This window comes from Argopecten irradians, chromosome 7 (genome assembly GCF_041381155.1).
Source record: "Argopecten irradians isolate NY chromosome 7, Ai_NY, whole genome shotgun sequence".
NCBI lineage: Eukaryota > Metazoa > Mollusca > Bivalvia > Pectinida > Pectinidae > Argopecten > Argopecten irradians.
This window is the reverse complement of record NC_091140.1, coordinates 17,424,555-17,452,250: the sequence shown is the minus strand read 5'-3', so window position 1 is coordinate 17,452,250 and position 27,696 is coordinate 17,424,555. Positions and strand designations below refer to the sequence as shown.

General features: G+C 36.5%; 1 protein-coding gene across 2 annotated transcripts in view; it reads left to right on the top strand.

The window, feature by feature from the left end:
- LOC138327728 (titin homolog) overlaps positions 1–27,267 on the top strand; it is a 47,490-nt gene extending 20,223 nt beyond the window's left edge. For both annotated transcript variants that reach the window (XM_069274047.1, XM_069274046.1), the window contains exons 4-14: positions 777–1,180; positions 2,680–2,944; positions 3,537–3,613; positions 4,798–4,922; positions 5,600–5,879; positions 6,277–10,203; positions 14,457–14,654; positions 15,019–15,086; positions 15,227–15,368; positions 18,984–19,095; positions 20,409–27,267. In XM_069274047.1, coding sequence (XP_069130148.1) covers positions 777–1,180; positions 2,680–2,944; positions 3,537–3,613; positions 4,798–4,922; positions 5,600–5,879; positions 6,277–10,203; positions 14,457–14,654; positions 15,019–15,086; positions 15,227–15,368; positions 18,984–19,095; positions 20,409–21,301 — 6,491 coding nt within the window. In that variant the 3' untranslated portion in view covers positions 21,302–27,267. The remainder of the gene's footprint in view (positions 1–776; positions 1,181–2,679; positions 2,945–3,536; positions 3,614–4,797; positions 4,923–5,599; positions 5,880–6,276; positions 10,204–14,456; positions 14,655–15,018; positions 15,087–15,226; positions 15,369–18,983; positions 19,096–20,408) is intronic.
- The last annotated feature ends 429 nt before the right edge of the window (positions 27,268–27,696 follow it).

Genomic DNA, 27,696 nt, shown 5'->3' with positions numbered 1-27,696 from the left:
GTCCTTTAGTGATCTTAGCTGTAAATAGGATGTTAAAAATCTTCATCAACCAACCATTTCTATCTTTTGTATCTCACTACGTACAGCTAGAGGACTTTCCATGATGTATTTTACTTGTACAGAGTATTAATACATTTGATACATGCATGCACATGTTTGATTTGTTGAACTATATAAATACTGTTCCTAAATGCCAGTGTTAGAAACTGTCTTTCACTACAGATTCAGGTATTATTCATACTTTATGGTCGCTGACTTACTTCCTAGGATGAAGCTAGTTGAAATATTTTTTAAAAGCATGCATGAATGGCCAGGTCAGATTGTAGTAAAAGCTGTGATAGGCCATGCTTTACTTTATTAATTATTTCTTCTCTGTGGATAGAATATGCTTTACTTCAATTATTCTCTGTGGCTGTACTTTTATTTAATATTTTCTGTGCACATTGTGTTTTGTTTTTAGTGTTTAACTTATCGCCCCTGAAAATTTATTATTGAACTGTTATAACTTAATCGCCCCTGAAAATTTATAATGAACTGTTCTAACTGAATCGCCCCTGAAAATTTATAATGAACTGTTCTAACTTAATCGCCCCTGAAAATTTATAATGAACTATTCTAGCCTTTGAATAAGAAGAGTTCAGTGTGAGTCAGGTGTGAATGGGTCAATTATAAAGTCTTATGTTTATTATAAATATCTCAAGAGCATTCCTTTACTTATTGTTACTATATTGTGGCTATTTCTTTTATGGATATGATTTCTCCATGTACCATTTCAGGTTGCCGATATGGATGTATCTGTCACCTGTGTAAGTTTGCAGACCCTGTACCCGATAGCGACAACCGATCGTCCCAAGATGCACCATGTGACAAAGAGTACTGTCGACTTGGATGTATCTGTGACAGCATAGGGGCATGGGGCCGTGACCCCACAGGGGAGTGCCAGAAACCTGAGTGTCAAAATGGCTGCCAGTGTGTTAAGGATGAGCAAGTGGAAGGAACAGAGGAGGAAAAACAGCAGAAACAGAAAGGGGTTCAGAAGAAGTTTGAGGCATTACCACGGCGGCAATCAACTTATAGACTCGCCAAGAACCTGGATGCTGTTAGCAGGAAAGCCATGTTGTATTATGAGAGCAGTGAAATGTACTGTACTGAACAGACTACAAGGAAAAGGAAGAGTAAGGTAAGAAATAAGAGTAAGGCGAGTTAATATCACAGTATGAACAGAAATAGCAACTGTTTACAAACATTGCTGAACAAGGAATTCAACTTGTATGAATCACTCTTGTTATGTCTTATTCTTACATTGTACAAGCTTAAGGGGTAAGCAAGTACTTTGAGAAAACCATCGTAGTTGATAAGGAATCTCATTGCTGTCCATGTTTGATCTGAGAGTAATACTGGGTAAAGAAAGGTAACTGATACCATGTGCTATTACTTGTCAGTGTCAAATTACCACATTTATTGTAATTAGTCCATAGGGCGCTTAAAAAAATGTAACAAATACACCGGTTATTATTGAACCAAAATGGTTGTGGATGAAAAAAATCAGCAATATTCTAACTCTTTCTATACTCATGTTAATCTGTTACAGTAAAATTAAAATGCACGTCTTTTAACCTGTTAGACCCATTATTATCATGTCATTCTTCACATGTAAAAGATTCGCAAGTTAATTTAATATGGTATGCTGATAGAGGCATCACATGTTGTAAAACATAGTTAATTCCATTGGATGGGGGCATTTATACAACTTCAAATTTTCTCCAGAAAAGGGGAGGGCAACTTCGCTAGCCAAGGGTATTAGTCCGATTCTCTTTCTATTACCCTTGGCTTATCTGTCTTCAGAACGGGTGGTCCCGCACTGCGCCACCTGCTGGATCACCGCAGTTGCGCCCCTTCCATTTACGTAATAAGCAACCAATTAAAAAGCTCGTATCATTGTTGTATGGTTGAAAAAATGGCAGCGCCCTATGAAACACGCGTGTTGTTTGCGACAGATTCAAAATACCAAAGATGAACATGTGTGTGAGTCATTTGTTTATTAGTGAGTTCGGACACCAGTTTTTGCGTTCATGCAGAAGTTCTGCAGTGTCCAATTTTGTAACGAGATCGTAGTATATCTTTTAATTGTTTTGATTTGTGAAACATAAACCATGCACATACTTTCCAATCTGTTTGGAGAGCAACGTCTCCAAGACGTTCATTTAGCTGGTATAAAACATCTTAATTGATTAAATAGATAATAATATAACTTCGCTAGGAGATGATGTTGACAGGCATGACATGCCTGATGCCTCATTGTACAAATGTAGGTCACTATATATACTACCGCTTCAGTTCAGTTTTGTTGACAAATCAAAGCTGCGTTTTCATTGGTCGTCTGAACCTAGCCGCATCCAATCACAATTTGAAAGCAAAAACACCTGTTCTGAAGTGAGATATGCCAAGGGTAATAGAAAGAGAATCGAACTAATACCCTTGGCTAGCGAAGTTGAGGGGAGGGGCGCTTATAGGGGGAGGGATGCTAATTACAGCAAATAGGGTATGTATAATACTTTTTTTTTAAAAGATAAAAACTAGAGTATTTGTCAAGTTGCATTTGATTTATAAGATGAGTAAGTGGTATGCTCTAACCACTAATAAAAATGTTTGTTTTTATGTGAACACTCTTCTTTACAGGAAACGGATGACCTTCCAGCTGGACAACACAAGACTGTTTGTCATTCTACAGGACCTGGTCCGACATCGGTCACTACTGCTGACCCCTCCTATACAGCACCTACCACTGTACCTACCACCACGACAGGATCGGGAGTATCAGCCATACAGGTTGTGCCTCCACCAACACAGGCCATGGAAAACAGGATGAATCGCTTTGTAATCTCCGCCGGACAAATCAAGTCGTCTTATGATACAGGACTGCCTGATGAGGCCAGGAAACCAGGTGAGGTCTCTCAGAAAATCAAAGGGCTGGTTTTGTTATTTACTTTCCCTCTCCTGACCAGACAGTGGTAAAGAAGCAAGTAAGAGTACTTGTTAGAAAAATAAAGTCAGTGAAGGTTGTAATTACTGGTGCAATTCTTTTTTTTTTGCATATAACAAAGTTATCTCCCTTGCAGATAGGTATCCATTATGACATCCTTATATTGTGTGTGAAATTCACCTCAATTTCTCTGAAGAACTGACGCAAACACTTCATCATGTTCTGTAACTTCAATTAGAGAGGATTGCAAATGCATTTGATATCATGATTGAATCTGTTATTAACATTAAAATGTGGAATCATTCGATTATACATATTATTAGGTAGATTATATACCTTACAGTCAGCAATTTTTGTCTGTCAAACACTGAAAAATCAGAAAATAAAATTGACACAAGAGTATGAATGATTTATTAATAAATCATTAATTATTCTGCTTATCACAACAATATCTCTCAAAATAGAAAAATATATCATCTAAAAGTTTCCAGTTATACTGTCTTACACACTTAAAAAGAAGGAAAAACTAATAATTATTGTTTTTCATATTCAGCATCCAAGTCTTCTAAGCAGACTGTACGAAATGACCTTCCATGGCATTCCTCACACTCCGCAAAATCCAGGAAAAAGGTTAGCATGATGTTTGATGTAGCTATAGGGGAAAGGTGACAAATTAGTCATACTGAAGATTTTAATTTCCCAGTGTTTGAATAAAGCATCTCTGCAATTGTATTTATGCATTTATGAAATAATTATTAGGAAAATGAGAAGTAATAGATTTCTGACTCCAGTTTAAAATGTCAGGAATATAATTACATTAGAAATGTGTTGAATGTTTTATGTATGTTTTGAAGCCTGGGAACTTAAAATGAAAGTGTTCGACTTGTAACCACCTGCTATTGGAAAAGAAAAATTGCCTGTATGCAGGTATTTTCTGATCATTCTAATGATTTACAAATGCACATATTAAACTTAATGAGTGCCCTGGAACTCTCAAAAATTGAAAAAAAAAATGAATATGACGGATGCTATAAAGGACCTTTGGAATAACGTTTTAAATTTATAAAACTATTTAATCAATATGAAGAAGATATCATCACCAGGGTATAAGCTGCCAAATTTTAACCTGTTATTTGACTTGCAGCTGATACCATTGAAAATATTTTCGCTGTGAATTCATTAATTTGAAGCCATAAAAATTGAGACCTTAAAAAGGGTTGGGGTTGCTTTTAGGGAGGAGGGCACTTATTAGGTTGAATACAATATGTCAGTTTATACATGTTAACTATTGGTGTTATCCAATTCAGTCCTTCGGTGAAGGTTTAATTTGTTATGTGATGGAACACAAGCGGTTAATGGCTTCATGTATTGTGGTATTGATGAGGTTTTTAATGAATTTGAACACAGTTGATGGCATCACATTGTGGTATTTATAAGAGTGTTTTAATGAATTTTGAAAGATAAGTTACCTTCAAATCAATATAAAAAAGAAAGGAAAAAATTGCCTCCTTTTGGGGAAAACATGAAAATATTTATCTCTTTGCTTCAAATTTTTCAATTTTGTACATTTCAAGAGTTATTTTGTGATACGCGCTAAGAATTAATTACTATTTCAAAGCTTGTTGATAGGTATTACATGGAATAAGAAAAAAAGAAAAACAATGTGAATGGATGGTTTTATCCCTTAGCCTGAAACACATGCACAAATCTTCAGACTGTAATACATGCATGATCTGTGTAAAAACCTAGCAACCTACAAATGTATGACTAATGTACTGGTGTCATTATCTGATGAATGGCACACTTTCTAACAGGAGGAGGCAAATGTACGTAGAACCGAATTTGATGACATCACCTTTGACGAAATGTTGGAGTCTGACAATGAAGACTCCCCGGGAGACACCTGTGCTAGGACAGCAATTTATACAGCTCTCCGAAGGTCTGTAGCTTACACAGAATGTGCTGATGATTTTGGTAATGTTTCACAATGCTTTTCAACTGTTTTTTGTTGGGATGGAGATGGTGGGAAGGGCAAATAGTCATACCCTATTCTTTAACTATTTGAAAGGACTTTTATGCCTTAAAATTTGGATACTTAGATACTTGGAAAATTCATGAAGCACATTTTTTCTGTTGTCGATAACTTTATTTTCTTTAATTAAAATTTTCAAAATAACTGGTTTAAAAATGGCTCTCACATGTGAAATATGCATGTTGGTCTAGTAGGCCTAACCTCTAAACACTTTAAGAGAATTGTAGGTTGTTTGTTTGTTTGATTAATTAGTGTCCTATTAACAGCCGGGGTCATTTAAGGATGGCCTCCCATTTATGCGATGTGTAGTGTGTATATGACTTGAATTGTAGGTAATTGGTCTATGAAATTCTAAATAGAATTTGTTAATTCATTTAGTTACATGATTCATCTTTTAAGTCAAAAATTGCTTGAATTTGTAAGAAATTTATTTTCTTATAATGTTAGTTGTCAGTCAAGGACTAAGAAGAAAGAACACAAGTAAAATCTTAAAAAGTTGAGAGAGAAAGCAAAGTCTCAAACTTATTGTGGTGTGTGGTGAACATGTTGATCATGTGAATCTTGATTATCTGTTTTATCAACAGGAGTAAACAGAGATGTACCTGTCACGCAGAAGCCGGTACTCCAGGTCACACCACACCTTGTCAGAAAGCTGCATCTACAGAATCAGCATCACAACAATTTAAATGGGCATCCACAGATTCGCATCGATTTAAAGGATCGTCCTCAGACTCAGGGTCACGGCAATCTAAGGTGGTTGAGAGTGGAGACTCTGTCAGTCCGATTGTTATCTCCCCTGGAAACACTCCTCCGGCTTCACCGATGGTCTCGGCGTCAGCTAGATTATCCAACAGAGCAAAAAATGTACGTTTTAATACCTTTATATAATTATCATCTGATGCAAAATTAATTTGTACCTCAATTGATATAAACTGTGATTGTGACTCTAGCTACAATATGAACTTGTTCAAAAACACAGCAATTTCCATAAAACTAAACATATTTTAGTTCAAATAGATGAGCAGTTTTCCAAATGCAATTAATACAATCAAGTGTTGGTTAATACAAGTAATGCATATTTTTGGGAAAAAAACAAACTATTTTCTGTCGAGGCTAAATGTAGTATAGTATATGTAGATAGTGCTATCAGAAAAAGTAAAGTATATCTTTTGTGGCTTGAAAGTACTTATATGTTATCTGAATTAAAGAAACAATACATTGTTAAGACTTCACTACATTACTGCCATCTGTCTATCTGTAGGTTCCAACTACTGCTGCTAGGAAAACCATTCACACTGGCTGGCATACACAGTGGGTCTGTCTGAAGACCAGTACAAGAATGCCACAAGATGAGGGGGTCTCTAATTATGAAATACGACTCTTGGAGATGATATCTAACTGCAACTGGGAAAATGCCAAACAGAAAATCTTGTCCAAGATTTCTAGTCAGATCAACCGTGAGCATTACCCTAAACCTCGACAAATGGTTGTTGGCGAGTTTTGTATCTCATTCCTGCCTCGCTCGGACAAACCAGCAATTATTCCGCCCGAGGTGAAAGCCAAACTTCCTAAGTATATCTTCTCCATCAGGATAAAAGTAGAGAGACAGAGTCAGTTATTGAAGTCGCGCCTCGGGGATTTTATCAGTGCCCAGGAGAAGATTCTGAAGCCAAGTCTGGGGTCACCAGATGTGATTGCTATAGATGAGCCACCCACTGCTACTACTACTGTTACAACTGCTACTGCTGCCATCACCAGTACCACTAGTTTACTCACTGGGCCTAGCGGGGGCATCTCTGGTCTTAGCCATCTCCAGATCAAAGGTCACACAACATCCAGTTCACTGAAGCGGGTGCCATCAACCAGTGTAGCTGGTAAGACAGTCACCAGTCCTTCCCACGTATCACCTCAAGGTGTGTCGTCCCCCTCCAGTGCCCTCCACAAACTTGGCATGTCCACCAAGGTCAGTAACGCCCCTCCACAAGGCAGTGTGGCTAAGGCACCGTCCAGTAATCTCGTCTTTCTACAGAATTGTGGTGGACAGAAGTATGTTCTGACATCTCCAGTTACACAGCCTAGCCAGCTCCAACTTGTGTCTCCAGCCAATTCCAGTGGTCCTGTCATCAGCTCTGCTCAAATCCTTACTCGGGTAACCGCCGCCAGTTCTTTTGCGTCCACACCTACCTCAACAACAAATGTGGTCAGTTCTGGAGCTCCTGTTTTGATATCTGCCGTGATTCCTGCCTCTGGCTCTACGTCATTGCCTGCCTCAGCTGTGCCTGTTATGACTAACCCTGCTGTCCGTATGGCTACACAAAATGTCCCTGTTGCAATACCAGTGAACAAACCACTCCCTCCAAATATGAGCCTTCTCTCTCCCATAATTACAAATGTGCCGGGAGCTATTTCTACTCCCAATTCAGGAGTCACACTCGTTGCCAACAATGTGCCTCAGTCCAACTCTACCAAGTCTGGACCACCACTATCTGGTCAAAATGTCATTAACATGACTTTTACTCTACCTGGTAAAAACACCTCTCATTCAACAGTCACAACACCCTCAGGTCCCGTTACACTTCTAGCTAATTCCAAAGCTGTTACCATGGTAGCAGTAGCTACATCAGTGTCTCCAGCAAGCTCGGTTAAAACTGTACTCAACTCCATACCCGGCAGTCTGTTGACAAAGCCATCTGGTCAAGTACTGTTCCCGGGTATGAAACTTGGTACTTCTTCTGCTGCAAGTATTGTGTCCAAACTCGTCCCTATAGTGCCTAAAATGAAACAAGATGAAGAACCAAAGCAGATGCCTATCCCAACAACACCAGCAGTTAGTAGCAGCAGTAAAGCACCTGCCAAAACTGATAGCAAGAGTAATATGAGCGATGAAGAATTTCAGCAGATGCTCCAAGCAAGTAAAGAAAAGGCTAAGAAAAAGGAAATTAATGTAATTGAGAATCTGCGCTTAGGTCCTAGTGACAACAAACAGTTGGTAGCAAAGGAAACCAAAGAGAAGGGGAATGCAATGTTTCAGTCCTTTATCATGAGTCGACCCCAAGTTTCATCTAAGGAGGAGGAAGCAAAGCAAGGCAAGAAACGAAAGAATCCGACAAATGATGTTGATAAGAATCAGGAAAGTGTACAGGACAGTGAAGAGAAAAAGAAGAAAAAGAAAAAGAAGAAACTTAAATCTCTTGAAGAGGGTGAGGAGGGAGAAAAGACTCCGCTAAAGGAAGGGGAGAAAGTTGCTAAAAAACGTAAGAAAAAGAAAGAAAAGAGCAGGAAAAGTTCTGATGGTGCCATGCAAAGTGAAAGCACTGGAGACATGGCTGATGGCTCTTCACCACCTGCTAAAAAGTGTCGCAATGATTCTACAGACTTAGAAACAGACCTAACTGAAGTTTCTGATACAACAGAGGCAACTAACATGGGTTCAGAGTTTGATAAAAATGGATCTAATCACATGGAAACTAATACTGAAAATGGAGATAAATATGTGGTAACTGAAACTTCAAATGAGTGTGACATTAAAACAAAATCAGTAAGTGACAAAGGAAATTGTTCAGAATTTAACAGTAACAAAAATTCTACAAATGAGGCAAAAAGCATCAAAGATCAATTGACAACTTCTAATAGCTTGGAGTTAAAGGAAACCAAGAATGTTGTAGACAAGATCACTGAAACCAAGAGCTTTGAAGATGCAGACTCAGCATCAACATCCAGCCAAATGGAGGCAATGGAAGTCAAGAGCGCCAAAGACATTGACTCAACATGTGATCAAATCAAGATCACTGAAACCAAGAGCTTTAAAGAGGCAGACTCTGTGTCAGCAACAGCTGAAGTCGAAAGTATAAAAGACATGGATTCAACATCTGGTCAAATTATGGACACTGAATGGAAGAACTCCGAAGACAAAGATTTAACATCAAGTCAAGTCAGCATCACTGAAAACAAGAGTGTCAAAGATACAGACACAACATCGACATCTGATATTAAAGCCAATGAAATCAAGATTGTGAGATACTCTGACTCTAAATCTGAAGTCAGCAATGTTACGACAAATTTGCATTCTGTGCTGTTTAGTCAGATTGAGAACTCAATCCGAGAATATGACGATAAAGATGACCTCACTTCTGCGGAGCATAAATCACCCACAAATATGAATGATCATTCAACTAATGAAAAAGCTGATCTTCCTTCCACTGAAGAAACTAACATAAAAAAATTTGATTCAACAGCAGTCAATACCACCAATGTTGGAGCAATGGAAAATAAACAGGAAACTCTACCAGAAACTGAAAGTTCCAAATGGTTGCCAATAGATAATCGAAACACGCCTGATGAAGTTGACGGTCAGGAAAATGTTTCTTCTAAGGAAAATTTATCTGATTCAGCAATGTGTGCAGAATCCAATCCCAGTGGCCATGCAATCCCTCTGCAAGCTGATTTCCCACCGCAGTTTGAAATGGACACCGAATCCAGTGAAGGTGATCGTCAGTCATGTGAAACTTCCCAAAATTCTCTCAATGATCTGAAGATGGTAGCAACTGTACAGAAGGCAAGTATGGATGTCCTGCAAATCATAGAGGGGACCAAAAACCCTGAGGGAGCCAAACACCCATTGGTGCCTGTTATAGTTTCAAGTGAGGAAGAGGATATAATCAAAGGCAATCCGAGTATACGGAGTAAAGTTACAAAACCCAACATTGATGAACATACAGACAAAGGGGCAGTGGAAAAACCAGTGAACAAAAACATGGAGACTGTCGACAAAATCTGTCAATCAATTGATGTATCACAGGAAAAAACTGAGGAAAATAAACAGCAAACTGGCGATTTGAATGCTGAAGATGAAAAATCTAATGAGGAATCAAAGGAAGAAGATGAAGCTTGGGACTCGAGGATGGGACACGAAGGTTGTGATGATGTTGTCATAAGTCTGAGTGATGACGAGGAAACAAATAATCCCAAGGCTGAACATTTCAATAATGTTGGGGCTACGTCAACCTCAAAGGTGATCAGAACAAGTGTAGATAACTCCATTCCTAGGCCAGACACAGTACCTGTAATCGTAATCGATGATGAAGACAAACCTGCTGATCAACAGGTTGTAGCTTCGAGTGATGTAAAGTCTAACAGAGTTATTCCCCCTGGCTCTCAGGATATTGATGTTGCTGTCAGTGAGAATGAGGTTGGTATTTTCTTTTTTTTAGTAGAAAAGTTAATTTTGCTTTGTTAGATTTGTTAGATGTGCATGTATTTAGATTTTTTTTTATAATTACTGAATTTTAATATTGAGATACTGTGTTTGTGCTAATTTGATATTGTGTTAACAACAATCATCATCATTTATCATTTTTGCATGTGATCATTGTCTATTTATTGTACATACTCATATATACAAAAGTTCATACAAATTCTCCTTCTCTGTTTGATACAAGGTTTCATATCTGTATTTCATATGGAAAACTATATTATCTGGCATATGTGGAAATAAGAAAATAAAATCTGAGTGGTCTTTGACAAAGTTGTAAAACTCTTCGTAACTTTTTCTTTCTGTGTTTTTGGAGTTGGATGTTTTTGTGTTGATGGGTCTGATGTAAGATGCTTACTAACACCTGAAGATTGTGCAACTACAGCAAAGCTTCCTTAATGACCAGATTCAGGTTGTAAAATTCATTTTATGGAGTAAGAAATCATTATTAAATCTATCAAGATTTTCATCTGGTAAAAACACAATTTCTTGTTGTCATATGAAAGTTTTGCTGTATTTACATGTGAATTAAATGTAGCTTTAGTAGAAATAGAGGGTAAATAATCATAAAATTTATTCCAGTGATTTTGATAAGTGTTCAACAGCATCATCATTAGTTCTGCATACATGCTGCGTTTGATTTTCTCATCAAAAGTCATCATTCATTAGCTCACCTGGCCCGAAGGGCCGGTGAGCTTATGTCATGGCGCGGCGTCCGTCGTCCGTCCGTCCGTCGTCCGTCCGTCCGTCCGTCCGTCAACATTTCCTTTAAATCGCTACTAGTCATAGAGTTCTGCATGGATTGTAACCAAATTTGGCCACAAACATCCTTGGGGGAGGGGGAACAGAACTTGTATAAATTTTGGCTCTGGTCCCCCAGGGGCAGGAGGGGCGGGGCCCAATAGGGGAAATAGAGGTAAATCCTTTAAATCGCTACTAGTCATAGAGTTCTACATGAATTGTAACCAAATTCAGCCACAAACATCCTTGGGGGAAGGGGAACAGAACTTGTATAAATTTTGACTCTGGTCCCCTGGGGGCAGGAGGGGCGGGGCCCAATAGGGGAAATAGAGGTAAATCCTTTAAATCGCTACTAGTCATAGAGTTCTACATGAATTGTAACCAAATTCAGCCACAAACATCCTTGGGGGAAGGGGAACAGAACTTGTATAAATTTTGACTCTGGTCCCCTGGGGGCAGGAGGGGCGGGGCCCAATAGGGGAAATAGAGGTAAATCCTTTAAATCGCTACTAGTCATAGAGTTCTGAATGGAATGTAACCAAATTTGGCCACAAACATCCTTGGGGGAAGGGGAACAGAACTTGTATAAATTTTGGCTCTGATATCCCGGGGGCAGGAGGGGCGGGGCCCAATAGGGGAAATAGAGGTAAATCCTTTAAATCGCCTCAAGTCATAGAGTTCTGAATGGAATGTAACCAAATTTGGCCACAAATATCCTTTGGGGAAGGGGAACAGAACTTGTATAAATTTTGGCTCTGGTCCCCCGGGGGCAGGAGGGGCGGGGCCCAATAGGGGAAATAGAGGTAAATCCTTTAAATCGCTACTAGTCATAGAGTTCTACATGAATTGTAACCAAATTCAGCCACAAGCATCCTTGGGGGAAGGGGAACAGAACTTGTATAAATTTTGACTCTGGTCCCCTGGGGGCAGGAGGGGCGGGGCCCAATAGGGGAAATAGAGGTAAATCCTTTAAATCGCTACTAGTCATAGAGTTCTACATGGAATGTAACCAAATTTGGCCACAAACATCCTTGGGGGAAGGGGAACAGAACTTGTATAAATTTTGGCTCTGGTCCCCTGGGGGCAGGAGGGGCGGGGCCCAATAGGGGAAATAGAGGTAAATCTTTTAAATCGCTACTTGTCGTAGAGCTCTGAATGGAATGTAACCAAATTTGGCCACAAACATCCTTTGGGGAAGGGGAACAGAACTTGTATAAATTTTGGCTCTGGTCCCCCGGGGGCAGGAGGGGCGGGGCCCAATAGGGGAAATAGAGGTAAATCCTTTAAATCGCTACTTGTCATAGAGTTCTGCATGAATTGTAACCAAATTCTGCCACAAACATCCTTGGGGGAAGGGGAGCAGAACTTGTGTAAATTTTGACTCTGGTCCCCAGGGGGCAGGAGGGGTGGGGCCGAATAGGGGAAATAGAGGTAAATCCTTTAAATCGCTACTAGTCATAGAGTTCTACATGGATTGTAACCAAATTTGGCCACAAACATCCTTGGGGGAAGGGGAACAGAACTTGTATAAATTTTGGCTCTGGTCCCCTGGGGGCAGGAGGGGCGGGGCCCAATAGGGGAAATAGAGGTAAATCTTTTAAATCGCTACTTGTCGTAGAGCTCTGAATGGAATGTAACCAAATTTGGCCACAAACATCCTTTGGGGAAGGGGAACAGAACTTGTATAAATTTTGGCTCTGGTCCCCCGGGGGCAGGAGGGGCGGGGCCCAATAGGGGAAATAGAGGTAAATCCTTTAAATCGCTACTTGTCATAGAGTTCTGCATGAATTGTAACCAAATTCTGCCACAAACATCCTTGGGGGAAGGGGAGCAGAACTTGTGTAAATTTTGACTCTGGTCCCCAGGGGGCAGGAGGGGTGGGGCCGAATAGGGGAAATAGAGGTAAATCCTTTAAATCGCTACTAGTCGTAAAGTTCTGAATGGAATGTAACTAAATTTGGCCACAAACATCCTTGGGGGAAGGGGAACAGAACTTGTATAAATAATGGCTCTGGTCCCCCGGGGGCAGGAGGGGCGGGGCCCAATAGGGGTAATAGAGGTAAATCCTTTAAATCACTACTTGTCATAGAGTTCTGAAATTTTGGCTCTGATCCCCCGGGGGCAGGAGGGGCGGGGCCCAATAGGGGAAATAGATTTAAATCCTTTAAATCGCTACTAGTCATAGAGTTCTGCATGGATTGTAACCAAATTTGGCCACAAACATCCTTGAGGGAAGGGGAACAGAACTTGTATAAATTTTGACTCTGGCCACCCGAGGGCAGGACGGGTGGGGCCCAATAGGGGAAATAGAGGTAAATCCTATAAATCACTTCTTGTCCTAGAGTTTTGTTTGGATTGTGACCAAATTTGGCCATAAACATCCTTGGAAGAAGGGGAACAGAACTTGTATAAATTTTGGCTCTGACCCCCTGGGGGCGGGAGGTTTGGGGCCCAATAGGGGATTTAGAGGTTAATATTAAAATTCCTTCAGAAAAGAAACAATGAACCTGTATTCAGAACATTACTTGGCATTACAAACCAGGTGAGCGATACAGGCCCTCTGGGCCTCTTGTTACAATTCCTATTCATGCAGGCCAATTCTTCTCTGGTGTTTTATGCATCATGGAGTACTTGAATGCGCTTTCTTTCTGTTGTACTAAAATGTGATTGTCTATCTAGCATCTAAATATTGTGGTGTAAAACCTATGGAAAATGCTGTTACAAAATATGTTCATTTACATGAGTTCAATTAATCTTTTTAGCTACATTAAGTTTTACAACCTATATTAACATCCTCTGCATTACTGTAAATCGACATGTTTTCGCCTGCAGCTAAATTCTGCCTATGTCGCGGGCAATGAGAACTGTTGAGAGAAAAAATTGTTCCAAAAATGTTTCAATGCAGGAAAAGTCAAACTAGAGAGGAGTGTATCACAAAATTAAATTGCCTTTAAAATTCATGATATGTGAAAAGCCAGAAATTAAAGTCACCATGGAAATAAGTTGGTTTACATTATGGTTTTGTGTTAATCTGACTATTTGACCTTATAACATAGCTACTGTTAGACATAGAGTGAGATACAAAAACAACACAGCCAAACTTCCTCTTCAGCTCATGATCAATGTGTTTCGTCTAGCTATATTATTTTCCAGAATATTGTACCAAAGGCTGCAACCTTTAACCAGGAAATTGATATTCTAAACCATATTTTGTGGGCAATTAAAATTTGTGAAAAATAAAATTCATGGAAATATCAAGATAGCTTTTAGAAAAGAATTAGGTTTGAAAACATGAAATTAATAACGAAAAATAAGGTATTTTACAGCAGATAACCCAGCCCAACAGCTGAAAATATTTCAAATTTGTTTCGTAAGTGTTTGCAGCTTTTAACTCTGCAGGACAATATGGAAAATTGCAAGCTCATTAAACGTGTTCTTTCTCATTTCAGAATGATGACAGCGACATAGACATAGAAAATGCCTCTGATGAGGAGATGATGGCCTCCAACCAGTTGATGTCCTATCTGATGAAAGAGAAACAGAAAGTCCAACCTGCTGCCTGCTCCATCCATAGCCACAAAGGCAAACGCAAAGCCTCCCTAGACACCATTGACAACATGCTGGTACATAGTGTGGAATTCAGAGAGGTAAGGTTAACTTCACAAAACTTTTGTTTGTACTGCTTAGATTTATATAGTATTTAGATAAAACATTAGATTTATTTTGGAGAAATGAGAAATTAAGGTTACTGCTGAATTTAAACAGATTGATATTATTCTATGTTCTTTTTTGTTTGTTGGATTTTCATTTTAAAGACAGAAGATTAAATCCCACGGTATGTGAAATAAGAATCCTGCTGTACTTGGTTGTCAGTTTGTTATCAACTGTTCATAGATCATTTAAATTGTCCTTTGTTTTCAATCATGTTCTCCACTATGAAAATGATGCGAGACAAGAGAGAGTATCAAGGTGCATTTGTTGATAATTGGTTTGTATTTCATTTTATTTCAGGGAATCGTTAAGGCTGCCAAGCAAACTCCACTTAGTACAAAGGAAAGAACATCAAGACATAATTCATTGTATGTATTTTATGTGTATGATAAATAATTATTTAAAAAGTAAAATTTTTCTTTTTATTTTTAAAGACATTATATAATCACAAATTGTGGCATTCTTAAAGAGATATCTAGTGTCTCATTTATCCATACTTTCATTTCAGGGAAAAGCAACGTAGAAGAGAGCTGAAAAATGGGTTTAAGGATCTTATTGAAGTTATCTTTGGTCAAGATGAGTTTGGTCAGAAGAAAGCGTTGTGTGTAGAAGCTATTCAGGGGGCCTCTAAGATCAAAGTTCTTCATATGGTAAGGATGATATGTAAAGTTTATTTCTGAAAAGTCTAATAAAAGATTCTATTTAAATAAGACCATCCAATTGGAAAAGAAACAAAAAATCTTATCTTTATTTAAAGATTTATACTTTTTGACTTTGTATGAACACAATGGGCAAGGAAAATTCTCTATTGAGCACAAAAAATACTTCTATTTACATCCGTATTTTGGTTTTAGACAGAATAAAGTTGATAGCTACTGTTGATATTTACATCTGTATTTTGGTTTTAGACAGAATAAAGTTGATAGCTACTGTTGATATTTACATCTGTATTTTGGTTTTAGACAGAATTAAGCTGATAGCTACTGTTGATATTTACATCTGTATTTTGGTTTTAGACAGAATAAAGTTGATAGCTACCGTTGATATTTACATCTGTATTTTGGTTTTAGACAGAATTAAGCTGATAGCTACTGTTGATATTTACACCTGTATTTTGGTTTTAGACAGAATAAAGCTGATAGCTACTGTTGATATTTACATCTGTATTTTGGTTTTAGACAGAATTAAAGATGCTCCACCGCCGACAGAGCATAAATGATATTCATTATTTGAACAATAATTGGTGTATTATCGTGTGTATATATGTCTAATTAATACAAAAAATAATATAAAATAATTTATTTTACCTTTGGTGCATGCGCAATTAGTACTTCATTCCATATAGGATATATTGCCACGGAATTTTTTCGGGATGCAATTAATTATTTTTCATATTTTTAACTTGAAGTAAAATTAGATGCTCAAACCTCTCAATGGTGGTAATGGTGTAAAGTAAGTAACTTTTGTAACTGAAGAAAAATACTTAATCGTCTTCTCCTAATTTTGATTGTGAAAAAACACCATTTGTCGGCGGTGGAGCATCTTTAAGCTGATAGCTACTGTTGATGTTTACATATGTATTTTGGTTTTTAGACAGAATAAAGTTGATAGCTACTGTTGATATTTACATCTGTATTTTGGTTTTAGACAGAATTAAGCTGATAGCTACTGTTGATATTTACATCTGTATTTTGGTTTTAGACAGAATAAAGTTGATAGCTACTATTGATATTTACATCTGTATTTTGGTTTTAGACAGAATTAAGCTGATAGCTACTGTTGATATTTACATCTGTATTTTGGTTTTAGACAAAATTAAGTTGATAGCTACCGTTGATATTTACATCTGTATTTTGGTTTTAGACAGAATTAAGCTGATAGCTACTGTTGATATTTACATCTGTATTTTGGTTTTAGACAGAATAAAGTTGATAGCTACTGTTGATATTTACATCTGTATTTTGGTTTTAGACAGAATAAAGTTGATAGCTACTGTTGATATTTACATCTGTATTTTGGTTTTAGACAGAATTAAGCTGATAGCTACTGTTGATATTTACATCTGTATTTTGGTTTTAGACAGAATAAAGTTGATAGCTACCGTTGATATTTACATCTGTATTTTGGTTTTAGACAGAATTAAGCTGATAGCTACTGTTGATATTTACATCTGTATTTTGGTTTTAGACAGAATAAAGCTGATAGCTACTGTTGATATTTACATCTGTATTTTGGTTTTAGACAGAATTAAAGATGCTCCACCGCCGACAGAGCATAAATGATATTCATTATTTGAACAATAATTGGTGTATTATCGTGTGTATATATGTCTAATTAATACACAAAAAATAATATAAAATTATTTATTTTACCTTTGGTGCATGCGCAATTAGTACTTCATTCCATATAGGATATATTGCCACGGAATTTTTTCGGGATGCAATTAATTATTTTTCATATTTTTAACTTGAAGTAAAATTAGATGCTCAAACCTCTCAATGGTGGTAATGGTGTAAAGTAAGTAACTTTTGTAACTGAAGAAAAATACTTAATCATCTTCTCCTAATTTTGATTGTGAAAAAACACCATTTGTCGGCGGTGGAGCATCTTTAAGCTGATAGCTACTGTTGATGTTTACATATGTATTTTGGTTTTTAACTTTTTAGACAGAATAAAGTTGATAGCTACTGTTGATATTTACATCTGTATTTTGGTTTTAGACAGAATTAAGCTGATAGCTACTGTTGATATTTACATCTGTATTTTGGTTTTAGACAGAATAAAGTTGATAGCTACTGTTGATATTTACATCTGTATTTTGGTTTTAGACAGAATAAAGTTGATAGCTACTGTTGATATTTACATCTGTATTTTGGTTTTAGACAGAATAAAGTTGATAGCTACTGTTGATATTTACATCTGTATTTTGGTTTTAGACAGAATAAAGCTGATAGCTACTATTGATATTTACATCTGTATTTTGGTTTTAGACAGAATAAAGCTGATAGCTACTGTTGATATTTACATCTGTATTTTGGTTTTAGACAGAATAAAGCTGATAGCTACTGTTGATATTTACATCTGTATTTTGGTTTTAGACAGAATAAAGTTGATAGCTACTATTGATATTTACATCTGTATTTTGGTTTTAGACAGAATTAAGCTGATAGCTACTGTTGATATTTACATCTGTATTTTGGTTTTAGACAGAATAAAGTTGATAGCTACTGTTGATATTTACATCTGTATTTTGGTTTTAGACAGAATAAAGTTGATAGCTACTATTGATATTTACATCTGTATTTTGGTTTTAGACAGAATAAAGCTGATAGCTACTGTTGATATTTACATCTGTATTTTGGTTTTAGACAGAATTAAGCTGATAGCTACTGTTGATATTTACATCTGTATTTTGGTTTTAGACAGAATAAAGTTGATAGCTACTGTTGATATTTACATCTGTATTTTGGTTTTAGACAGAATAAAGCTGATAGCTACTGTTGATATTTACATCTGTATTTGGTTTTAGACAGAATTAAGCTGATAGCTACTGTTGATATTTACATCTGTATTTTGGTTTTAGACAGAATAAAGCTGATAGCTACTGTTGATATTTACATCTGTATTTTGGTTTTAGACAGAATAAAGTTGATAGCTACTGTTGATATTTACATCTGTATTTTGGTTTTAGACAGAATTAAGCTGATAGCTACTGTTGATATTTACATCTGTATTTTGGTTTTAGACAGAATTAAGCTGATAGCTACTGTTGATATTTACATCTGTATTTTGGTTTTAGACAAAATTAAGCTGATAGCTACTGTTGATATTTACATCTGTATTTTGGTTTTAGACAGAATTAAGTTGATAGCTACTGTTGATATTTACATCTGTATTTTGGTTTTAGACAGAATAAAGTTGATAGCTACTGTTGATATTTACATCGGTATTTTGGTTTTAGACAGAATAAAGTTGATAACTATAGTTGCCGTGATTTTTAGACTTATAAATAGACTGTGTATAAAGTAGTCATATTAAGTAGGTAGTTTTGGTACAGAACTGTCACTATGGCAGGTTTTATGGTTTTCAACCAATATCATCACACAGTACCTCAAAAAGTGTTTTTCTAAAAGAAAAGTCTGTTAGTAGGTAAACAAGATATAAGAATACATAATTCATTATCATGTTACTTGTTTATAAGAATACATAATTTATGTTACTTGTTCTGAATCAATTTAAGTGTGTTTATTGTGTCTGTATTTCAGGCATTGACTATGATACAGAAGAGTGAGGAGAGGAGTGCGGAGAGTCTCGGTCAGATAGAATCCTTGAAGCATAAAAATATGGCTCTAAAGATACGCCTCAACAAGGCAAAAGGTAAGGATCAAGATTAAATAACTATATCAACATAACATATATAACTGATAGGAAATTGTCAGGAAGTTAGCATTAACTTAAAAGGATCTAATTAGATCCCCTTGTATTATGGCTGAACTTAAACGCATTTCGGTGTCTTGCCTCTCACTATCTCGACCCTAACACAAAAGCGGAAATCATAGGATGCTGTGTACATCGTTGGTGTTACGAAAATGTAGCTTTATATGTTTCCTTATATGTTCCTTTTAAAGTTCGATATCATTTACTGGGATAATTTCTGATTTTACTACACCTTTTAACTGTAACAAGGTTTGTGCAGGTCCTGGAAAACTCCTGGAATTTGCTATGACTCCTTGAAACTCCTTAAAAATCTGCATGAACCATGTGCAAGAACAGTACATGTTCTCCCTTTGAAATCTTCATCAGATGGTAGGCTATCACATTTCGTCCATGGTCTGTTATCCATAAACAATTACTGTTATTGCTATTTCTGAGAATGTTCTAAGAAGGTCTCAAACTTCACCTGAAGGTTGTTTTAGGTGCTTAGTTCTGCATATTGTATTTTGGGACTGATCTGAAAACAATATAGTCGTTAAGCAGTCATCTCAGTTTTTAGCCTACAAGTGAGCTTTTCAAATCGCTTTTTGTCCGTGGTCCGTCCGCCTGTCCATCCTTCTGTCCATCTGTCAGTTAACAATTCTTGTTATCGCTATTTCGCAGAAAGTACTGAAGGGATCCGTATCAAATTTCATATGTAGGTTCCCCTAGGGGCCTAGTTGTGCATATTGCATTTTGGGACCAATCAGTCAACAAGATGGCCACCAGGCAGCCATCTTGGATTTTGATACCTAAAGTTTGTTATCGCTATTTCTCAGAAAGTACTGAAGGGATCTTTCTCAAAATTCATATGTAGGTTCCCCTAAGGACCTAGTTATGCATATTGTGTTTTTGGACCGAACAGTCAACAAGATGGCCGCCTGGCAGCCATCTTGGATTTTGATAGTCAAAAGTTGTTATCGCTATTTCTCAGAAAGTACTGAAGGGATCTTTCTCAAATTTTATATGTAGTATATTTAAAAAAGTTTTAAAAGCAGAGAAAAGATCCATCTTTCCATTGTCAGACATAGATCAACTCATATCACTATCTCTTTGGAATCACATTAGATGGAAGTTCACCAAATCTATAGTAATGCCTATCACAGTCTATGACTGCTTAAAAAACAGCATGATCATTTTAGATTTTGATAATTGAAGTTTGTTGCCCCATATGTTGACTATATGTAGTTTTCATAAAAATGTGTATGTCATTACAGGTGATGTGTTGAATGCTGGTATGCCTGCAATGAAGATTCAAGACATATTGACCAAGATTTCCAACACATGTCAGTTCATCTTTGCAAAAAGGGAGTTGCTGATGAAGAAAAAACTTGACACACAAAAGGCAGCTCAGGAACACAGTGCACCGGCCATACCAAAAGCAGAGGAGAAATTAGAACCAAAGGTCATGCCACCAAAACCTAGAAAGCCTAATCCGAAATCCAACTCAAAATCAAAAACATCGCAGGCACAAAAGCAGAAAGGAAAGACAACCCAAATACAAACCCAAAGTGTTCCGTATACAGCTGTGCCTGTACAGTTAGTATCTACAGCCCAGGTGCTACACATGGCCCAGGTCAACCAGCAGTCCCAGCCCGAGATCTATATTGACAATGCTGAAGATCGAGGCGTAGCGATCAAAGAGGAACGCCTTAGTGAGGATGAACAAGACCTGCCGCTCCAGATTTCTAACAGCTGGTCACAGCTGGAGGGCGGTCTGGGTGTTGGTAGTGGTGTAAATACCAAACCCGGGGGTAACAGTAATTCAGTGAGTGGTAGAGAGAAGGAGGAGGAGGAGGAGCTGGAACGAATGAACACACAGTCACCAGTGTTTTCTGATGTAGACATCTCTGAGAATTATTTTGTGCAGGATGACGATGATGATAACATGGCTGGTGGTGGAGAGGATCAACTTGCGTCCTCACACACGTCCAGTGAGATGGAATACAAAGTGATAGATACCTCCAGTCATTCAGAGGTGATGGTCGGGTATATGCCCGAGAACATTCTGCCTGGTCAGGAGGGAATGGAACTGGACGGAGGTCAATCCCTTGGTGACGGAGGTCAATCCCTCAGCGACGGTTACGCACCCTCTGTTGGGGTTAGCTGAGGATGACTTTCTACTATAAACACTGGATGGTGCTATAGCTAGCCAATGTCTCTAACTTGGCAAAAAATTCTGATTTTCAAATTCCTCCAGAGTAGGGTTTTGAGTGACAGTGACAGTGGGTGGATTCTGCCATACTATTAATTGCCTTCTATTGAGGATAAACTTGTGTTCAGCAGTGCTGCATATCCTTATTACAGACTGGCATGGTTGCCCTACAGCCCCCAGATACTGTTTATAGAGGGTGATACCCTGTAACAAGGGAGATAACTAGGTGCCTCGATACCAGGACTAGGCAGCAGTGTGTCTGGAGTGACTAGTTAGTTACCTGTACACTTACAGTGCTTGGTGATCAGACATTGACTAAAAGTTTTTACTTGAGACAGGTAAAAATATAGGTATGACACAAGTGTAAGTTGTAAAGAAACAAGTGTGACACAGGTACAGGTGTGGACAGTGTAAGTTGTTACATGTATCGGGTTAAGGTACAGGTGTGATATATGTATTTACCTGAAACAGGTAAAAACCCATGTGAGATTCATACAGACATAGGTCTTTATTAAGTTTTGAAAGTTGTTACCTGCAACAGGTAAAGACGTGTGACACGAGTACAGGTGTGTGTAATTAAGGTTACCACATGTACATTCAGGTATTTGATTATGATCCTATAACGACGCAAAATGTGTGGCGAATGGAAATGGTCGTTATATATACGCATTGTCGAATTTGAGTGGGTTTAGATAGGTGTTTTGTTACTGTTCAAATGTAACGAGTAAAAATGTGTGAGCGACTGATAGACATGGGTAAATATTGTCGTTGTTATTGATAAATTATTGATGTCTTACATCAAAACAGAAATCCAAATAACAATGGTCATAAGTGATGATCAATGTTTTATCATTTTGTGACAGGATATGATGTGTACAAAACGGAAAAATAACCTGCTACAGAGAACATTAATTCATCTGCCAAACATCAGTGATAAACATCAGTGATGTTTTGATTAAGTTGTACATATTTCAGTATGTTTATTCAAAGACTTCACTTTCCTCTATTGAATCTAATTGTGTATATGTAAATAATGAATAAATCAACTTCCATTATATATATAACATCAATCTATATGTATCCATCAATAGTATTAATACCCTGCATGTTGTACATACTGGCAAAAATATTCTCCTATTGGTATTGCTTTTGAATTAATTTCATACTATCTGTACATAATGAAATGCTATTCAGTACAGTTTAAAGATTTTCACATTAGTTGCAAGATTTTCAATTGGCTTTACAAATATCCCAACCAGAGTCCTTCTTTCTGTGTCACCGTCCGTATGTTAAATTCTGCTTGTGTCTCCAATCCATATTTAGATGTTAGTTTAGAATATAGGTTAGATATTGTCCAGAATTTTGAATTCCATGTGATGATTGACCACTTATAGGGTTATATCTTGTCAGATGATATGGGCATACATTTGATTCAGAGCATGTGTAGTGTTAATGTACATAAAAACCTTTTCTGTAATTATTGTACATAATTTCCATTACCTTCATGAAAAAATCCCGAGGTATATTTGTGTGCTAGAAAATGTCCATTTATGTAAATGGATCAAAGTAAAGATGCTTGTTTGATGTCAGGGAATTATCATTACCAAGATGTTTTTTATGTCATGATAAGTGTACCATGAGTATTAGTGTGAGGATGAATTTAATTGTATTTGACTTGATATGAGGCATGGCTGACTGGTGTATTAAGAATATAGATACTAGAAGCAGAATATACTAGATATTCTACATAACACTCAATATGATAGTATTGCTGTTGGACATATTTTCCAATGACATTATAACATTGCCATGGTTATGTGCTTACACCTGTACATAGATGTCAAGTGCAAGGAAAAATAAAGTAAGATACTTGGATATAAGAATGTGAATGTGTAATTAACCAGTTATTTGATTTTAGAGTCATCCTCCATCTAGGGCGACCTTAAACCTGACCCTATTTACAGAAAGCAAGTGTACTCTATGTATATGTGTGCCCTGCTGTGCAAAGGATGTAATGAAATAATATTGAAAAAAATGTGTGTGACAGAAAGTTTACATTTTTTTGCGACATTTGCCAGTTATGTTTGTGTTGTACTGAACTAGAATTCACCAGAAATACATTGTTTTGTGTAAGAGAACCTATCTTTATAAATTCATCAGTATAATTATGATTTTCTGTTTGTATTACTGTAGCATGAATTCTGATCTGTCAGAGTTACTTCCCTTGTTTACACTCCATTGGTTCCGTTTTGTCTCTGATAAAAATTCTTATCTGTCAGAGTTACTTCCCTTGTTTACTCTCCATTGGTACCGATAGTGTTCCAAGTGAAGTAATTCTGTTTTGTCTTTGATAAAAATTCTTATCTGTCAGAGTTACTTCCCTTGTTTACACTCCATTGGTACCAATAGTGTTCCAAGTGATGTAATTCTGTTTTGTCTTTGATAAAAATTCTTATCTGTCAGAGTTACTTCCCTTGTTTACTCTCCATTGGTACCGATAGTGTTCCAAGTGAAGTTATTCTGTTTTGTCTTTGATAAAAATTCTTATCTGTCAGAGTTACTTCCCTTGTTTACACTCCATTGGTACCAATAGTGTTCCAAGTGATGTAATTCTGTTTTGTCTTTGATAAAAATTCTTATCTGTCAGAGTTACTTCCCTTGTTTACTCTCCATTGGTATCGATAGTGTTCCAAGTGAAGTAATTTTGTTTTGTCTTTGATAAAAATTCTGATCTGTCAGAGTTACTTCCCTTGTTTACTCTCCATTGGTACCGATAGTGTTCCAAGTGAAGTAATTCTGTTATGTCTTTGATAAAAATTCTGATCGGTCAGTGTAGTCCGCTAAACCTGACTTTATTATTAGGCTTTTTCAATTTTATATCAAATTTTATTTTTTTTGCCTAATATATAGAAAGGCAAAAAATATCAAAAAATTGAAAAGCCCAATATAATAATATAGGGAGGTTACGCGGACTACTCTGACATATCAGAATTTTTATGAAAGACATAACATTTATGAGCAAGAGTATAGAGGAAGACGTGCTTCTAGACAAAAACTTGCTTCTGATGTAATCTAGTCAGTTTCTGAGAAAATGCTTAAAGGGCCACTACCTTTCCGAAACGGCTTTTAATTTTTAAGATAGAAATGTAAAACGAGATCAATATTTAGAGTCGCTAAAGTTATTAACTATACGTTTACTAGCACACTTATCAGCACCTTCAGAACTGTTTAATTAGAATAAATAAAATGTTAATTTTCATAACGCGGGTCGTTTTATGTTTCCCGCCGTCGTCCTAAATGCCGCGCGGTAGTTGACTATCACTGCGCCAGACGGCAAAACAGCGAAATGAATCTCCACTGTTATCGTACATTAGACAGGAAATCTTGCATATGTTTGGTGTTGTAACCTCATCTTAAGCCATCGATATATATTTTCTTTTGTTATTAATGTTTTTAAGAAACCTTTAAATTTTGCTCCGAAAAGGTAGTGGGCCTTTAAGAAAAGTTGTTTTCAGACCAATGTTGGAACCTTGAGAAAGTTTTCCAAATTTTGTTAATCCATCTGAGGAAAGGGAAGAGGCCCATGTTCTTAGTTTAATGGTCTAGTAATGATGATGTTTATACCTACATTTATACAGAGTTGTCTTCTTAAGATACCATACAGTAATACAGAGTTGTCTTCTTAAGATACCATACAGTAATACAGAGTTGTCTTCTTAAGATACCATACAGTAATACAGAGTTGTCTTCTTAAGATACCATACAGTAATACAGAGTTGTCTTCTTAAGATACCATACAGTAATACAGAGTTGTCTTCTTAAGATACCATACAGTAATACAGAGTTGTCTTCTTAAGACACCATAAAGTAACACAGAGTTGTCTTCTTGAGATACCATACAGTAATACAGAGTTGTCTTCTTAAGATACCATACAGTAATACAGAGTTGTCTTCTTATGATACCATAAAGTAACACAGAGTTGTCTTCTTGAGATACCATACAGTAACACAGAGTTGTCTTCTTGAGAAACCATACAGTAATACAGAGTTGTCTTCTTAAGATACCATACAGTAATACAGAGTTGTCTTCTTAAGATACCATACAGTAATAGTAATACAGAGTTGTCTTCTTAAGATACTATACAGTAATACAGAGTTGTCTTCTTAAGATACCATAAAGTAACACAGAGTTGTCTTCTTGAGATACCATACAGTAATACAGAGTTGTCTTCTTAAGATACCATACAGTAATACAGAGTTGTCTTCTTAAGATACCATACAGTAATACAGAGTTGTCTTCTTAAGATACCATACAGTAACACAGAGTTGTCTTCTTGAGATACCATACAGTAATACAGAGTTGTCTTCTTAAGATACCATACAGTAATACAGAGTTGTCTTCTTAAGATACCATACAGTAACACAGAGTTGTCATAAGATACCATACAGTAATACAGAGTTGTCTTCTTAAGATACCATACAGTAATACAGAGTTGTCTTCTTAAGATACCATACAGTAACACAGAGTTGTCTTCTTAAGATACCATACAGTAATACAGAGTTGTCTTCTTAAGATACCATACAGTAATACAGAGTTGTTTCCTTAAGATACCATACAGTAACACAGAGTTGTCTTCTTAAGATACCATACAGTAATACAGAGTTGTCTTAAGATACAATACAGTAATACAGAGTTGTTTCCTTAAGATACCATACAGTAACACAGAGTTGTCTTTTTAAGATACCATACAGTAACACAGAGTTGTCTTCTTAAGATACCATACAGTAATACAGAGTTGTCTTCTTAAGATACCATACAGTAATACAGAGTTGTCTTCTTGAGATACCACACAATCTTTACAGTGGGAAATATTTGTGATTTCCTTCTTCCTTTCTATACAGATGGAGCACTTTAACCCTAAATGTTGTAATGTTACAGGTACTTTACAAGATGAAATAATGCTACCAGTAAAATATTTCAAACATGGAGTCTTTTTCTTTGAAATTGGTTTATCTTTGAAGACATATCTGCATAATGGTATATGATTTATAGAGCATTTTGTTTGGTATTGGGCAATCATGTATACCCCAGTATAATGGAATTTTCTCTCTTATGCCTTATTTGGTATGTAATTATCACTCTTATCCCCTGTTAATTAATTATTGAGGGACAATACTGGTGTTGATATAGTTTTAGTTGCTACCCTATACATTTTGTATTTACATTCAGACTGTCATTGTTGATCATATCATATAGGCCTACCAGTTTCACAAATATTAACAATGCAAAATGACAATTTAAATTCAGAATCACTACCCTGTGAGAATTAAATACAATTTTACTGCATAGTTTTGCATACATGTATTGTACAAGTTTACAAATCCTTGTGATTACATGTAAAGTCTATACATTTCATTTAGTAATTATTGAATCGGGAGCTTGGCGTAATAAGTTATCTTTATTAAATTGATGTATTTTTCACTGCTTCATTAAGCTTTGTAATCAATGGAACTATTAATGGATGGAGTAAATATAACTTACATTTAGGAACAACCAATATAACCAAGGGGAAATAACTCATAGAGGATTAGCATATAATTTAATTTTACCAACATTTCTGGTATTTGATCTCGTATATATATGTGTATAAGATAAAATACAAGGATTAATTTTAGTGTATTTTCCTGAGTTACTGATGGCCAATTTGATTTCCTCTAGGATTATTTATGTACTGGGGAGTAACTTGTTTGTAGACAAATTTTAGTTGATATTGTGATATTAGCCATACTGATGAATCAGATCGTTTTGATGTTAAGACTTTTGTTTTAATCATGTTCATTTCTAATCGGTACATTTGATATTTCATGCACAGTACATGTATGTAAAGCTGAGATTTAAATAAATCTGCCATTCTACGAGATCTAACGTTTTCTCCTTTTGTATTTTTCCCGTAAGTACTATTGATACTAAATCCATTGTGTAATTTCAACCTTTGAAGATGTTGCAGCTTTTTGAAAAGCAATCTGTAAGCTTTTTATCTGAAACTTTGTACAAGGATAAGTTTGAACCTCAATAACGGATGGAAATTTTATGTGGGCATTGAAAATTCATCATTACCATACCTATATACAATGGCACTCGGGTACATTGAAGTCATGATGGGATTAAGAATCTCTTCCAAGTATCCAGATTTCAATATATAACCAAGAAAGACAATGGATATGTGTGGACTGGGATTATAGTTAATTTCAAATTAAGCAGTATTTCAATAAAAGATTTCAAATGAAGTGGGTTCCGTTGTGTAATACAGTGGAAAAGTAAAATCCCACACATTGAAGTTTACTATGCA